Raw genomic sequence first — 18,031 nt, forward strand, 5'->3', positions numbered from 1 at the left:
ACAGGAAACACAAATATTGCACAGCGACGGCAGTTGGTATAGTTGGGACCACCATGTGGGTCCCGCGAAGAAGTGGGGACATATGCCACGTGGAGAAAAGGGATTAGGCAAACGTGTGGAAGTGTTGCAGACTACAGAGATCATGGACTAACTTCTACGTTGTTGCTGGTTACTGTACTTTTGTCGTTTATCTTTCACACACACTTGCAAAGTTCTCAGTGTCTTTATTCACCTCCGTGGAATGCGTGTGGTCAATCCAAATGTGTGTTTATAGGACCAAAGCTCTGTGCGCTGGGAAATGACATCTACACATTCACATTACTACCCTTTTCTTCAATTACAATATGGGTCCCCTAAACCACACATTTTAATGATATGCGTTGGATATGAATCAGATTTAGATCTGTATCTAAGAAAATTAGAATTTTTTTTTTTTTTGTATGACTTTTAGTTTATTTCATTTGAATTTGTAGTATTATCATTTTCATTTTTCAAGAGGTCACTTGGAGTGACAAAGGTTTTTTTTCCTTATACTTTTCGTTTTCACAAGAACAAATTCATGATATTGCATAAGCTTTTTTTATCTTTTACAGTCAAGCTTTTATATCGCTTGAATGTAACTGGATATCATCCTATTTAATGAAATGAATATTAAATATTAAATACTATTCTCATTGCTATTTCATTGTGTCTGCAATTATTAATTACAGATCTTTTGATATCGGGATCAAACTTTAAAATTTGACATCAAATTTTAACTGTTGATTTTCGTCAATTAATGATTATTAAGCTTGATTCCTAATAGATGATAATGGTGAATTGACAGAAATCAACGGTTAAGATTTGATTTCAAATTTCAAAGTTTGACACCGGTATCAAAAAATCTTATTCTATTATTACAAAGGTTTTATGAATTTGATTTAGAATCAATTCTATCCAAATTGAGCCATTTTTTTCTTTTTGAAGACTATGAAGTATCTTCAGACTTTACAAAACTAATTCACACGTAAGCACCACTTTCGCTCGAATAGCAAAATACTTGTATTAGATTTGGATTCAATTTTCAAACTCGTGTAGGTAAAGTCTATTTACCTAAAAAAAAAATCATTTATTTACAAAAAAAAAAAAAAAATCATTTTTAATTTAAATAAATTTCTACTCACACAATTAAAATAAAATATTTAAAGATCAAATTAAATTCATATTTTATAATTTCCATAAACATATTAGTATAAAAAGGTTGCTACAAAAGAATATAAAACTTAATGTTAAAAAGGCTATATAGTAAACAAATTAAAAGGAAAGTGAATTTAGATCTAAGAATCAAATAGTCCTCGAGATCTTTATGATCATGAATTTAGTTAAAAAAATGTAAAACTTTTTTTTTTTTTTTTTTTTTTTTGATAACAATGTAAAAATTTTCATTATTTAATAAAAAGGTGCTTTATTTTATCTTTAATACAATAAATTTATTATATTAAAAATATTATTGTAAAAGTAAAAAAAAAAAAAAAACATATGTATATCTTTATAAAGTTCAGGACTTATCCTCAAAGTAACATCTTTAAATTATGCTGAAGTTAAGATTTTAATGGATATTTTTACTAAATCCAAAATATATGTGTATGAATAGAATTGCTAAGTGGGGAAAATAAACTTTATACTTGTGGTAGATGCTTGAATTATGGGTTGTGAGGGTGGCTGGCTGCTGGTACAGCTGTAAGAGAGAAAAACAGCTTGTGCTCACGAGAGAGAAATGACCAAACCTTTTTTCTTTAACAAAAGATAGAGCCAAATGTCATTTTCATACCTATCTATGTTTATAGGACAATTGGGTTAAATAGGGGCCAAGTGAACCTCTCCTTAAAATGTCCTTATGAACTTTCACCTAACCAATAATAATATCTGGTACCCTGGTGAGTGGCTAATATTTTTTCTTAATCTTGAGTTATCATGAATCAATTTGATAACGCAAGTTCCCCTAGAGAAAATGGCAATTTTAAAGATGAAGACACTTTTGTAGCCAAAACAAAAAGATAGAAACTTCATTATTCCAAGTACAGGATTTTGGTTACAATAGGAAAGTTGTTGAATAAAAGTCCAATTCAAGTTCTTTTTTATATTGATTTCATTTTGTTTTGCGTTATTATTGAATTCCTTTGTCATGTCTTTTTCTTTTATTAATCGATCGAGTATTGATAAAATCTTATATATTTGTCATTTTCAGGGCTTTTCTATCGAAGCTTAACAAAGACCAATAACTGTTTTCTCAAGTATTTAATCAATTATCAGTGTATTCTGAATACGCGTTTGGCAGAGGAGAAATTTTTTTTTATCCGAGAATATCGATTTTGAAAAATATAATTTTTACATTCAGTTTACGATAATACCCGAAAATACAAAATTTAAAAAAATTTAATTTTCCAGAAATTCTGGAGAATTCCAGGTACCAAACACCATTATAAAGTTAGAGAACTTGACAATTGACCGTTCTACAAGGAGGTCAAAAAAATACATTACTTCTACCTCCATTTTTATTTGACGAACTTAAATGTTGATTTGTGTACTTTGAATTACCATTATCAAATAAAAATATTTCTCTATTAATTTAAATATTGCTCAAAATACTTTGTGAGTTTAAATAAAAGAAACACTCTTTTGAGTGAATAAATCAAAACACACAAAAAGTTGGTGTATAATTTAACACGTGACCACGAATTAAATTAAAATATATTAGGTTACTTGGCCTGGTTTGAGTTGGTGTGACTAGGCTAATAGAATTGAACTTTGGGTGTATCAAGAATTCCAAGTGTGATAATGACTTTCAATGTATTAAAAAAAATGTTGGAAAAACTTCAATAACTCCTCTTTAAGTTTTTTCAAAATCATTTATTCTTCCACAAAATTTTGCATAATTTATACTCCTGACTTAAATTTTTTTATTACTTATTCCCCTAAGTTGTGGGTAAGTAATAAAGAAATTTTAAATAAAGATGTAAATGATTCAAAATTTTGAAGAAAAGGTAAGTGATTTTAAAGGAAACTTACATAGAATTTTGAAGTTTTTCCAAGAATATAATATAATTGTTCGATTCTTTTTCATTTTTACTTGGTTGATGATTGTTGTGAGTAATTCCTTTATATACTTCGATGGAAATAAGAGGTGTTTGGTAGGTGATTTTTAGGGGGATTGGTGGATAAATAAGAGTAGTTATTGAATTTTGCTGTGTTTGGTAGAAGAGTGTGAGAAATGAAACCAGGCAACCTCTTTCCCCATGAAATGTTGCAGTGTGTGTAAATTTGTATCCAAATCACTGTCTCGGAATACCACCTTAGAGGTGGTATGTGCAAATAACTAGGTAAGTGAAAATTTTGGCGCCATGTTTGTTATGAAAATGCCCTTGATCAGATTCCTCTCTCCTCTAAACACATGTGGTCCGTATTTTTGTGTCCAACATCACTTTTCATCGGTGTTTATTTTTCAATTCAGATATCTCTATTTGTAAGGGGTATTTTTGAATTTTTGATATATTTTCCCATCAATTTTTTACTTTCAACCAAATATAATCTTAGTAAACTTAAGATAATTTTACTGGTAATATTTCAGTCTACCAAATAATTTTTAAAAAAAAATTTCACTAATCTTATTTTGCAACTATTTCCCCACTAATTATATGTACCTAGTAAAAAAAAAAAAAAATTGCTTGTACCAAACGCTCCCGTAGGTAAGAATTTGGATACTCAAATCAATAGATAAAGTATGCAAACGAGAAGAAAGCACATATCTTAGGATCGAGCCAATGCTTAGGAAGAAGAAAAGATATATTAAATATATGATGGGGAAGGATATTGTGACAACTAAGTTGTGTTACTACCAAGTGACTATCAATCAATTTTATCATTAGATCGATTATTTTGATCCAATGGTTGTATTTATTTTCATCTTTGTATGGTCATGATTTCTCAAATTTAATACTTTATATTTATTTTCACCTTTGTATGGTTATGATTTCTCATATTTAATGTTTTCACTTTAAATATGGAGAATCATGACCATACAAAGATGGAAATAAATATAACCGTTGGATCAACATAATCGATCTAACAGTGAGATTAATTGGTAGTCACTTGGTAGTAACACAACTTGATTGTCACAATATTCTTCCAAATAAGAAAAAAAGTATTAAATTTGGAAAAAATATTAAAAGTGAATGAGTTTTATTTTAAAGAAAAGAGAAATAAAAATTAGGGAAATTCACTCATTATTATGTGACTGTAGCATAAAAAAGGAAAAATATTTATTGCTTATGAATAATGAAAAAACGGTTCCACCCTCATTATTATGATGTACGTCGTTCACATTAAAAAGAAAAGGAAAAAAGAATCAATATGTTTAAATAGATTTATCTGCAACCATATAATTGTTTTTATTCAAAATAGTAAAAGGAAGGGGATAAAGGAATTTTGAGAGAATTCAGTAAATAAAACCACGCTAATGAAATCTATTGAACAATTAAAATAAGATACGATGCTAGAAAGTCAGAGACATATAGAATTATGCTAACCAAACCTTCATGCATGCATATGCTCATCTAAAAAAAAAATGCTTTTGTGAGATCATTTAATGGCCACATCCACAATTTGATTCACTAATTGTGGATCCAAGTTAGTGCTCTTTGCGAGACAATTTTAATAAAGACACGCATCCCTAGGGAGCCAATGTTCCTGCTTACACGATATTGTTACCCTTTCAACACGCTTTGCAATAATAAAAGGAGATTAGAATAAAGAATCAATTAAGTACAGAGATCACAGACATTGGGAACGATAATAGAATAATTTATTTCAACAATTGCAAACACTGAAGTTGGTGCAACACAGCACTGAATTCAAGCAAGGTATGACCTTCATATTCTTCGAGAAGTAGGGTTTTTTTAGAAATAAGAAGGAATATTATATCCCTATACTTGGAAAACCAAAAATTTGTTAATTTAGTTTTATTTTATATTAAGTAGAAAGCCAATACTTTGTTAATAATGAAGTTGTTAATAATTTAGTACTGAGTGAATTTTATTTGGGTAGAACATCTATCACATATTGTTTTTTATGTTATTATTTATTTGTTTATTTATTTATTTTGAGTTTGAATGACATACACAAATGTAAATATATAGGTAAAGACATTTTTTTAATTACGTGCAAGCAAAATATATAATAAATAAATTCTAAACCACAATTGGGTCAATTCTAACTGGGTTATTTTTTACTTCTATATTTTAGGAGAAAACAGATGGAAGGTAGAAAGATTCGCCTGATATTGTCATATATTTTAATTTTGGATGCTTACATCTATGAGTTTTTGAAGTAGAAACAATAACTATATAGCTCACCAAAAAAAAAAAACTATATAATAACTGTACATGTGGTGCATAATAAACACGCATGGGAGGGATCAAAACCATAATAAATCTAAAACTTTACGGGCAAGAATTGGCAGAAGCTGCTTGCTCGAGAAAACGGTCGTGAATTTCATGGATTAGCTAAGAATATGATATATTAACGAGAATGGGTCCCCATTTAAAAGTAATTAAGAATTATTAATAAGTATTCCGTGTACAATATAAGTATTAACTTAAAAGGCTTGTATCACGAAATAAAGACACGTGATTACGTAAAAAGTAGAATACTTGCGTCACTAAAAGAAATATTACCCCAATGTATTTTATATATATATAAAGAAAGAAAGATTTCCCAACATCTGTTTAAATCATTCAGTATAATCAATAAAGCAAAATGTCAATATCAAGATAATAATAAATGAAGTAAAGTGCGGAACTTTTTTTAAGGTAAAGATTCGTTAAGATAAATTTGTTTTTAAATTAAGTAAATAATCATAGTTAAGATAAATTTGTTTCTAAATTAAGTAAATAATCATATCGGTTTCAATTTTATTGAAAATTTTCTTATGTTATAGAAATATTTTACGTGTGACACATATCTATTAAAAAATAAAAGAAAATATTGCAAAAAAATTCAATGATCGGTGAATAGGAAAAAATAATTCTCCTACAATATGAGAAAATATTTTTCCTAAACATATATGTATTATTAATTTAATCAAAGTACATTAACTTTAATTTTTTATTTTCCAGTGGCGACATCACTCCTTCGGACGATACTAATTTTTTTTTTTGTAGAGTAGAGCTCCAATACACAGACTCGCCATTTTTTTGAAATTGTGCGTGGCGGATACATGTCTGACACGCTCCGACATGCTCGGATACGCGTCTGACACGCGGTCAATATTTTAAGACACGTGTTCAACTCTTCGACACGCTCCGACACGTTTTTCCGACACGCAGTCAACTTTTTCGGACACTTGGTCAACGCTCGGACACACTTATTTTTTAGTCTTCATTTTATTTTATCAACTAAAAATAAAAAAAATCATTTATAAATCAATTTTTTTTCTGTTATGAAATTTGACATGAAAAATTAACAAGGTACAAAAAATTATTTTTGTTTTATATTTATGTTATGAAATTTGAATATTTGATTGGTTAAATGACTTATTATGGACTGTTATATCTATTAAATATAAATTATATTATATATATTAAAAATATTATTTAATATCAAAACATGTCCCAATGTGTTGAAATATGTCATTTTTTAGAATTAACGTGTCGACGTGTCGAGTCGTGTCGTATTCCGTATCCCGTGTCAGTGTCCGTGCATCGTAGGAGTAGAGCATAAATTTTTTTGCCAATAGTTCAAATTACTTTGGATAAAATTCGAACTAGAAAACTTTCGGCCCAACAATTCACTCTTTGGGCACAATTCTTATAATATTAGATCTTAGCCTTATTATTTAAAATATATAAATTATTATTTTTTTATTTTAAAATATATATTTTTTATCTTAATGGGTAACGAGAGCAAAAGCATTGTGTTTTTCCCCCCCCAAGATATTGATAGAGAAAGAGGTGTAAAAGTCTTCAACATTATGTCGAAGTGGATGTATAACATCATGAAAAATATTTACATTATAAAAAATCTTTAAATATAAGTTTTACAGAAAATGATATTATTATGAGATGTTAAAGTACAAATTATACATCACATAGCACACGTAGATTAACTGATAAGAAGTTGACTTCGAGTTTATGAAAATATAGTTGTATTAAAATTTTATAAAAAGAATTATGTCATCTATGTAATCTTATACAATTAGAATCAAACTAGTCTAGTAACTGATGAACCAATGGATAATATATATAAGTTAATTATCTTTAAATAAAGTTTAAAAATGGAATCTTGTAAATACAAAAAATATAGTTTTGAAGAATTTTTTTTCCTTTTAGGAATAATTAATGAGTTATAAATTCACTCGATTTGTTATTATAATTTTAAGGGAGATAACTTAATTTGATTATGTGTGTTACTTTACCTTTTGTCACTCTGATATAATTTTGTGTACACAAATTGAAGTATTTTTTTTTTTATAGAATTTAAATGTTTTCTATTTAACTGATTTTATTATTTACTCAAATTAAAAAAAAGTATCATTTACGTTACAACGAAAAACAAAATTTCCAAGAAAAAAAAAAAAAACTAAGGCTTTCTACGTGTTTAATTAAGGAACACGGACCAAAATGTCACTGTTCACCAACTTTTTTACCTAAATGCCACCGAACAGTGTTATTTCCCAATATACCACGGGGGCAAGTTCGCAACCCTGTGTAGCGAACTCGGTTTGCTGACGTATCACATTTTTAATGGATAACAAGTATCAAATTTTTTAAAAAAAATAAAAAAAAATGAAGGTCGCCTACCATGTAGGCGAACTTGGTTAAAATCAAGTTGGTGTCCACTAGAAACGTGACACGTCAGCAAACCGAGTTCGCTACACCGGGTAGCGAACTTGCCCCCATGGCAGATTGGGAAATAATACTGTTTGCGTGACATTTAGATAAAAAAGTTGATGAACAGTGGCATTTTGGTCACTATTCCTTTAATTAAAGAGTGAACTGTTAATTTTTTATTTTTTTTGAAAACAAAGGAAATACAAAGCAAAACTACACGCCTCTAACCAAACTAGGCCAGGCTAATCCACTAACATCACTATTTCATAAACTAAAACAATTTTCGGGAGGATAATTCAGCATGACTGTCTCCCATCCTTGAGCAGTGGCAAAGTTAGCAAGCCATTCAGCTACCCTATTCCCTTCTCCAACTGCCAATCAAGGTTCTTCAGGTTGATGACCTTATTTACCAGCCCCACTAGAGGATGGATGTCTGCAACTCCCTCTCTTATCATGTTATTGGCCTTTTGTGAGTCTCCTTCAATTATTGTTGAGATATATAGTCCTGCATTGATTGGATAGGCAACTAATATGGCCTTTATAAGGCCTTGGGCACTCTCACCCTTTGAGTTAGCTTTTGGGCTGGTGACCTCAAGGTTCTTTACATGGTATCAGAGCCTTTTACATGGTATCAGAGCCTTACTGTCCCTCACTTTAAAAGTGGAATTAAAATAAAATAAAAAGCACAAAAGGTAAACCAAAAATTGGGCCTGTGCAATTCCACGCTTCTAGCCTAAAGGGCTCTTGCGTGAGGGGGCGTGTTGAGATATATAGTCCCACATTGATTGGATGAGCAACTAATATGGCCTTTATAAAGCCTTGAACACTCCCACCCTTTGAGCGAGCTTTTAAAATGGTGTATTCCAAAGTTCTTTACAATTATGACTTTTTTGTATCCAAGGTCCTAGACTATTTGTAACCCCGAGATAAAATCCTCAAATTTCAACTTTCACTGAAGAGCTATCTCCGAGATTCCTTGCAAAGACTTTCAACCATTTACCAACTTTCACTAAAGAGTGAACTGTTAACTTTTCGAGAAATGGTAAAAATATTTTTACAGTCACTTTAAATAAGATTATCTATAGCTACCATTTATAATTATGTTCTCTCAGAATAACATAGTTATAACATTAAAGTTATTTTTTGTTCCTCTCCACAGCAGCAAACAAGTTCTGAAAAATAATTAAAGAGAGAGAAAAAAAATAACTTTAATATTATAATTATATTCTCTCAGAAAAACATAATTATAAATGATAGTCGTAGATAACCTTATCTTAAATGTCTGTTGAAATATTTATTCTTTTATTACTGCCATTTATGGTCTTTGACCATGCCGACTGTCTTTATCTGACCAAATTCAATTCTGGATTCAGCGTCCAGCTTCTTTCATTCAATATTGATATTGTTTTTCTATTTTCTTTTAGCAAACTCTCATCATTTCTTGCTGCTCACTACTACCAAAGTGTCTCTTAAATATATGTACTAGTTAATTAGTCAGAACATTAATTGATTTGACTCGATGCATGCCTGTATCTCTTTCTCGTGCTTTGAATAAAGTTAGAAAAGATTGACAGAAGGATCAAACTTTTTGTCATGACTCATGGCCATAGATTAAAACATTTGCATACACAAAATACATTAATTTTAGACAAAATTTTAAAGGAAAATTAATTTTGATACATTAAAATAATTTTTAAATTAAGTGTTTTATTAATTATTGACATAAAACTATGTGCTTTGATTTTGTCCTGTTATAGAAATAATTTTTTTTTCTATAAAATAAATGACAAACTAAATAATAATAATAAGAAAGTGAAAGATGCACTGTATTCAAAAACTTTGTATTATTTGTAGTGATTGCATGACATCAATTTTTTCTCAGTAACATAATTCTTATTTATTCCTAAAAATATTACTTAAAAAAATCAACACCTATCATTTAATCATATAGACTTCTTTTTTTTTTGGGTAAACAATCATATAGACTTTTTATTATGATTTAGACTTTTTTTAAGTATGTTATTAATATAATTATACAAATAAAAAAAGTTATTAATTAGTCTCAGATATAAGAAAATACGATTATATTTAATAAAGGTTATCAAATATTTTTAAATAAATATTTAGTATACTGATTTATAAAATTTTAGCTAATGTTTTAAATGTATTGATTAAGATATTAAAATAATAACTATTAAATATAAAAAATTGTTAATGAGCATCTTTAGAGCATTAGTTGAGAAATTTAAAATAAAATATACTACATAGAAACTAAAGTATTTAATATATTAAGAGTATAAATTTTTTATTATTTTCTTCTTTAAATGATTAAAAATATTTAATAGAATGTATTAAATGTTCCTTAAGTACAATTAAATTTATGATACTCGGTAATAAGACTCATAGATATAAATTAAAAATATTTAATATCTAATACCATAACACAATATTTTGGAAGATTATTTAATTATCATAAGATTTGTTGCTATTAATTATTGTGTTATAATTTCTTAAATAATTTGTATTTAATTTATGGGTTCATTTTTTCTACTGTCAATGTAAATAACTTATCTACAGTGAGCCCAAAACGATGTCATTTTGAGGCAAAAATCAAGTTATTTTTCTAATTATAATTTATTTTAGAGTTATAATAGTCTTTTTCATTATAATTTTTTAATTTTTAAACCTAAAACGACGTCGTTTTAGGAATGAATATAAATAACTTATCTACCTTCATAAACATTAAATTCTTAATTTATTACAATTGAGTTTATAATAGGTTTCATACGTTAGGACAGATCTAACTTTTTATTTTTAAAAGTCCATGTAAGTATATAATATAGCACCATCAGATTAATTGGTTACATCAGAGTCAAAATGTTCTACATGGCATGACTTATTTAAGTTAAAATTTAATTTATCCCAACCTATTTACACACTTATTTTTTATGGAATTGTTTCAAATCCTAAACTCGTTCCTTATTTTTTGATGGGATTGTTCCAAATTCCAAAACTCATTGAAAAAATATACAACATGTTATACCTTGTCCTGGAGAGAGAGAGAGAGAGAGAGAGAGAGAGAGAGAGAGAGAGAGAGAGAGAGAGAGAGAGAGAGAGAGAGAGAGAGAGAGCGCATGCGATAAGTTGAAACTCCAATTCAGTCATAATCATGGGGTTGAAGCATCAATTAGGGAAATATTATATGGGATATATTTTTCTTATGTTGTAGGAAAAGAATTACCTCATGTTATAGAAATAAAAGTATAAGTGGGACCCACATGTAAGAGGAGAGAGAAAAAAAAATGGTGGGACCCAACTCCTTTTTGTGTGTGTAGGAGATATGTTTATCTCATGTAAAATGAGATAAACATAACCCATATTATATTGTACAAAGTTAACAAACCATAAGATGTTTACGTTACCTAGTAAGTTTTTTAGGTTCCCTTTCTTCGTGAAAGCTATATCTGCTTGTTGACTTACCTTTGGCAATCGCCAAAATCATCACTGTCTTCTAGGTAGTCTACGCATACGAGCAAAAGATCAGGTTATTAAATTACTCCATGCATATCAATTAATAATGATTTTAAAAGTTTTAATTTATTTCAAATTATTTGTCACTTAAAAAAATAAAAATTATTAATTATTTTTAAAATTTTAAATTTTGTTTTTGTTTCTTAATAACTTCACTAAATAGAATAAGAGAAAGGCTAATTCAATATAATGCAATTAATTTCTCAAAATTAAATGTGTTTTAATTACTATTAAACTTAGTATAAATATTAAACGACAAATATCTTGAAACAAATGGAATATAAATTATAATTGAAAATCAACTGGGATATGATCTCAAAACCATACATCCATACTTAGTACACCTAAAAAGACTTAATTTCTTATTCTAATTTTTTAAATAATATTACGTATCATTCTTAATTTATTTATTTCAAATTCAGATTCTCTTTTCATATGAATATGTGTCTCTTCCTTTTTAATTTTAAATATCTTTTTTTGTTGGTACACAAAATCTTCTCTCTTTTCATATATAATTTTTTTTAAAGTTAGTGTGCAATGACCAGAAATTTTCGTCATGAAATAAGAAATTGTCAAAGTGCGTATGAGTTGGTATATCAGAGCCTTTGTTTATTGGGTTAACAAATGATCCAGTCCATTTTTTAGTAAACAGTAATCCAGTCCATGTATTTAATTTAATAGGATAGAGTTTATGAACTTTTCTGACCTAAAAAAAAAAGGGAGTTCGTGAACCTTTTAAAGGGTTGATTTGGGTTTACAAAACATCCTGCATCACATTTTTAATTACGTACTTTTAAAAATACATAATTGTAATATTAACAATATTTTTTTAACTATGTATTGGGTTTACAGGACATCTTGTAACTCATTTTTAACTATTTTTAACTATGTACTCCCGAGAATACATAGTTGTAATATTAAAAATAATTTTTTTAATTATGTACTCCTTAAAATACATAGTTAAAAAATAATTGCAGGAATGAACAGTACAATTATTGCAAGATAATTCTTATATTTCCGTTGATTTAATAGAGGTCGACTTAGGCTGCTCTATCTAGGAATATAGAATTCGAAGAAGCTTTAGAAAGTCTAACCAATAAAACAAAGGAAGGAAGCTCTAGAAAGATTCTCGAAGTGAAAAATAAAAACGCATTTTTTTCGTAATAGATGAAATAGAATTCCCAGACTCAATTAATTGAAATAAGTTAAATAACCCTTTAGCATTTCTCAGGCAACCAATTTTATGGGGAAGAAAAACCTTGAGGATCATTGTGCCGAAGGTCTTTCCATGTTGAGAGCTTGGGAAGGGAAGATCAAAGGCGATCTGGGGAAAATGACGAAAATTAAGCCCTTTTTATATCAATGAGAGGGTTTATGTCATTCAAAATCAGGAGCAAGACAGATTCTTGATCTCAGCAGAACTTATCAAAGGATGGCAATTAGTAAACTCTAGGAAAGTACATATTTGACAGTCGAAAGCCCAAAACTAGAAACATGACAAAAAGAAAGGGATGGCATCAGATTCGGATAAACCTAGAACCATCACTCTTTAATTGTGCAATACAAATTATATAATGACGTCTGTTTCTGAAAATTCTTCCATTCATTTTTATTCCTATCCTTCAGTTTTTTCACAGCATTTTTTAAAACAACTACTGGTCTTATTTCTCCTCTTCCTGAAATTTGTATTGAAAATATTAAACAACAAAATAAACGAATGGTCGGATACTACCGAATGAATGTCCAAGACAACATACACAAGGAATTTGTGAGCAATGCCAACGATAGTGAGAGAATACAAAAAAGTGACAATGAAACCATGCTTTGAAGTGGCATTATATGAACATTTTCATACTTCTGCCTCTTTGGGCTAAATATCCAACGTAATCAAATAGGATGTGTGAGTAATCAAATATTGATCAGGTTGATTACCTACTTGCATTGTTGAACACCAAAACCTATTATATTAGTATCCCATACACTGAAGTATACGGTCAGACATTAGGGGAAAGGGACAAATAACAATTTAAAGTGCTCAAAATTTAAAATTATATAAGAGCACATCATTCAATTTTCCATTAATTCACACAGCCTGTGTGAGAAGAAAGATAATTTCTTTTACCTTTACGTCAGTTACCAAAGATGCGGTTGGCTGTAAGCTGCCAAAGAAGGATTGGAGCAAGCCAACAGAATAAACAGGCACACTGCCAGTGAATCATTCTGTTAACTCATTTGATCTCAAAATCCATTGTCAGCCCAAAACATTTTCAGTATACAATTAAACAAATGCATACCACACTTGCCTTCAAAATAGAGATTGAGCTCATTGTCTGAGGCAAATCCCTGATGAATAACAAGCTTACAATAAGCTAAAGCTTCATTTCAAAACATCCAATGTCCATGGCCAAATTCAAAGAAAGAGAGGGGAGAGCAATGATTAAGCAGAACCCTGAAGAGCACTTCATGTTTGTTACTCGTTACATATATAGTTTAATTTTTATGTCCATAGATTTTAATATCTAAGGAGGGATGATGCCCTTACATAATGAAGTAAGTCATTAATTACTTTTCTAATCTTTCATTTTTAAATTTATTTCAAGTGAATGTTCTATCTCAGTGGCATCCTAATGACTGACACTGTCATTATTGAGATTTTTTTTTTCCTTTTCTTTCCTTTCTTCCATCACAAGATATACGGATAATAGTTATAGTATTGACTACCCAATTCCAAACTCCTCACTCAAGAGAGGACCTTTTTCACTAGTTTGCCAACAGCCTTACCCTTATTCATTTATAATGGCTTCTCTTAGATTTTTTAATAAATATGCATTGGCTAAATATCTTCAGCACATGGATACCGTTGGTTTTATATTTTTTGGTTTTTAAATTACTCTAGGAAACTGAATTTTGCAACTATAAGGATGAATTTCAATTATTATTATTATTTATCACAAAATTTGGAAGTACATGAAAATCTTAAACAAAAAGCTAAATTAAGAATTTTTTGTACACAGAGATCAATTGGGGAAACTGCAGTTTGGTGCTTCTTTGCTTATTTGTGAGTGAGATGAACCAACGAATTACTAACGATGAAGTTTGAGAAGAAAAAATGAAAAAATTCTTCGTCAAGGAAAATGCATTGTCCTCTTTTGACTGCTATGATTCAAAGTTACGGCTCCTCTTAAACAATATGGGTTGTTGTTGACATAGTCAGCTCCAATCACTATTACTGAAGTGTTGAGAAACATAAACGAAAGACTGAAAAAACCTGTGCCTTTTTAAGACAGCAATCAAGTGGGTTCTGCCTTCACTTCATTGTTTTGAACAATATCTTCCGTCCTAGGAAAGTGACATTATTGTAATAAGAATAAAATAGTTGAATTGTTCATCTATAAGCCTAGAAATTGCAAAAGGACAAATATCTTCTGTTCATTCATTATCAAGTACCATATGCATCAATCCAAGAATGAAGGAATGACCAATAATCAACCACCTGCCTCTAAAAGACATGTCTGTCTCCAACAGAGCATGGATTTTCTGTCTGTACTGAATAAGCCTAAAAATTCAAGCAGTAATTTCTAAAAGAAGTTAACAGATATACCATTATATAAGTTAGGGTTTACCTATTATCTGCATTCTTCACATCCATTACACTTGCTTCTTTATGTTGCAAAATTGATGAGAATAACCTTTTGTCCTGGAATAAAAAAAACCATTGCACTGATATATACATATATAAAATAGAATCTGCACCTAGAACTAATTAAGATTTAGGAATGGTGTCTAAAAACAGTGGAGTACGAATTATATTGTGAAACTAAAATATCAAATATCCAACTACGCAGACAGCCCCAATTTATGAATCACATGAATAATTTTACAGGTATTCATTTAAACATCCACACTTGTGTCTCTCTAAAACAAACTAAGTGCCAGGTGAAAAGAATTAAATTGGAACCTTTGAAAATTACAATAGATAGATGAAGTTTAAAAAAGAGGACAACACCAACAATCATTGGTTCAAGTGGCAAGGAGCTTGTTTTCCTTAATAAGAGGTTTCGAGTTCGAATCCTGAGAATGGAGAAAATGGTGTTGAGAGAGCTGGCTCTAATATGGGTCCGACAATGCTCAAACCAAATTTAACCGGTTTGGATACCAAAATAAAAAGATAAGACAACTAAACACGCAACAGAGAAATCAGAGTGAAGTCGGATATTGTATGTTGAAAAATAAAATCCTTCTACCTAAAAATTGGTGAATTCCATTTACCTCTTCATTCATATTTGTCAAAGTGTCCTGAATCCTCTGCAAGATGAGTCTTAAGCTTCCAACTTCATAGTGTAATGCCTTTGGATTATTTTGTAAAAAGTTAGGAAATCATAGGGTCTTCCAATCAGAAGTCATAAACAAAATGAAGAAATAGAATATCAAACCTCTTTGTCTGAAATTAAATTCTGTATCTCAGCATCTTTTACTGATAAAGTTTTCTGAAGGTAAGGCTGGTTAAGAAAATACTTAAAATATAATCTATAGATGAAAGTGTAAATAAATTTGTGTTATTTGATAATGATAACTATTCCATGCTAGTAAGGATATATCTTCTAATTGAGCTTGGTTACTGTTGCTAAGTTTTGCTGCATCCAGCTTTGCTTCAAGCTCTGAGATGACTCTTTCCTTTCTTCTTAATTCAGCGTCGTTGTTTTCCAGTTTATTTCTTAGGTCAGAGATATTTTCTAGAACAAAAAGGGAAGTTTTTCAGCTGATAAAACTTACAAGGGAGGTAACACAGCACATATATACAGGTATTATTTTTATCATACTGACATATTTTAAAATGTAAACAGGGTAATCGGATTTCTAAATTACCAACAAATGCTTTTTCAAATGCAGAGACCTGATCCATTTTGATTTTCAAGCTGGTCACTGAATAAAGGAAAAATAAAAATAATTGAATAAGCAAGGAAACTTCTATGGTTGTATGAATACCCACAAATGAGAACACCTTGGAATCAGTACTAGTTCGAAAACTACTCACCAATTTCCTCTTTATCATTAACAAGGTGCTGCACTTTATCCACAATTTGCTTGATATTAAACGCCTCCTTCTCTATAGAATCAAATAATAATAGATGAGAGTTTATCTTCTCTGAAAGTACACTGAGCACCCTATCTTTGGTTTCAATTGAACGTTTCATTTGAGAAGTAGATTCCTGCATAACCCATTTTTTGAAATCCAAATAGATACTCAATGGCAGTCCATAATTAGAAAAGTTACATTTATTAGTTCCTCTATAAAATTTAAGCCTTCATTGTGTAGGTGAAATCTACAGCAACACCCAAAATCCTAATTCTCAAATCTTAAGGTTTAAACCTACTAACCCCACTCTTGCTCCCTCCACCCACCAAGTCAGAAAAGTTTCAGTTATGCTCTAATAAAAATTGGCTTACTATAATGACATAGTTATCTGACAAAATGTCCCAAAACTGACCTTACCAATTTCAGATTTTCAGTTATGATCAAACTCAGGTACACTTCGTTTATTTGCCTAATTGAACCGTGAAAGGTAATTGTAAACATTGAAATGGGAGGGCTGGGGGGGAGCCTCTCTTCCTAACTTCGTTTATCAATTTAGCATTATACTTTTTTCCCTAACTTAACATGATTTATACAATAACATTTAATAACAAATAAAACAAATGCCAATCAAACACAATAACCTCGTAAGCATGCACAAAATTATCCCTGGACTGAAGTAAGCTATTTAGTGCCCCCTTCAACTCTTTGTGCTTGTTTTCAAGCAGCACATTATCGTTCTGTAGGTAATTCACCTGCATTACGAACAAAAATGAATTATTATTTAAAAAAATTCAACGACCGCATGAATATTAAATTCCCCAAACCTTTCTCTCCAGTTTCTGGCGCTCTTCTTTGATTGAGGCCAACTCGCCCTGCAATTCCTGTATCTTTCTGCTACACTCTTCCTCATTCCGCTTCTGCTTCTGCTCTCGCTCTCGAATATCACAAACCAAATCAGCATTAAAAAAAACGCTACACGACGAAAAAATGACCTAATTGAACAAAAATCGATCGAAAGAGAGAAGATCGAAAACCTGGATGAGATGACGGTGCTGATCGGTGGCTGAGCGTTCCCTGTCCTGAAAGAGTCAAAGTTAGTCGAAGAAGAAACAGAGGAATCGACCATGGACGAAGATCGTTACCCTGAGATCTCGAACTTCTGTAATGAGCGCTTGTACTTGAAGCTTAACCTTCGAAAACTTGAGCAACTCCATCACCGTTCTTCTTCTTTGCGTTTCAAACGCGCCAACGTTTTATAGTCCTGGTCTCGCTGAGAAACGGTGCCGTTTCGGATCAGATGACACGGGTTTTTGCGGATGGTGTTTTACTTACGGGTCGGGTATAAAAGATAATCCTAAAGCCCTGGTTTACCCGCTATGTATGGGTTTGGAAGTGGGCTATAGATGCTACCCAAGAACAATCTCCTAGGACCTTAGATGCAAGAAAAATTTTAATCTACTCTAATGTTATAGTAAGGATTTGTATGTCTGAATCTGCCTCGTGTTGAAATTTGCCATTTGGATTACATTTTTTACATTAGAAAATGCATGGTTGTAAA

At 30.2% G+C, this 18,031-nt stretch overlaps 1 protein-coding gene across 1 annotated transcript; it reads right to left on the reverse strand.

The window, feature by feature from the left end:
- Positions 1-14,350: 14,350 nt before the first annotated feature.
- LOC133309364 (uncharacterized) lies at positions 14,351-17,687 on the reverse strand. The gene is made up of 11 exons (XM_061510129.1): positions 17,616-17,687; positions 17,508-17,552; positions 17,298-17,396; positions 17,115-17,225; positions 16,432-16,606; positions 16,263-16,319; positions 15,993-16,129; positions 15,830-15,889; positions 15,666-15,743; positions 15,020-15,093; positions 14,351-14,735 (listed from the first exon to the last, which is right to left on the reverse strand). Exons 1-11 carry the CDS (start codon positions 17,685-17,687, stop codon positions 14,687-14,689), a joined length of 957 nt encoding a protein of 318 aa, XP_061366113.1. The 3' UTR covers positions 14,351-14,686.
- Positions 17,688-18,031: the final 344 nt, after the last annotated feature.

Source organism: Gastrolobium bilobum, unplaced genomic scaffold (genome assembly GCF_033153095.1).
Source record: "Gastrolobium bilobum isolate Gb01-03AN ecotype WA unplaced genomic scaffold, APGP_CSIRO_Gbil_v1 utg15684, whole genome shotgun sequence".
In the NCBI taxonomy this organism is placed as follows: Eukaryota; Viridiplantae; Streptophyta; class Magnoliopsida; order Fabales; family Fabaceae; genus Gastrolobium; species Gastrolobium bilobum.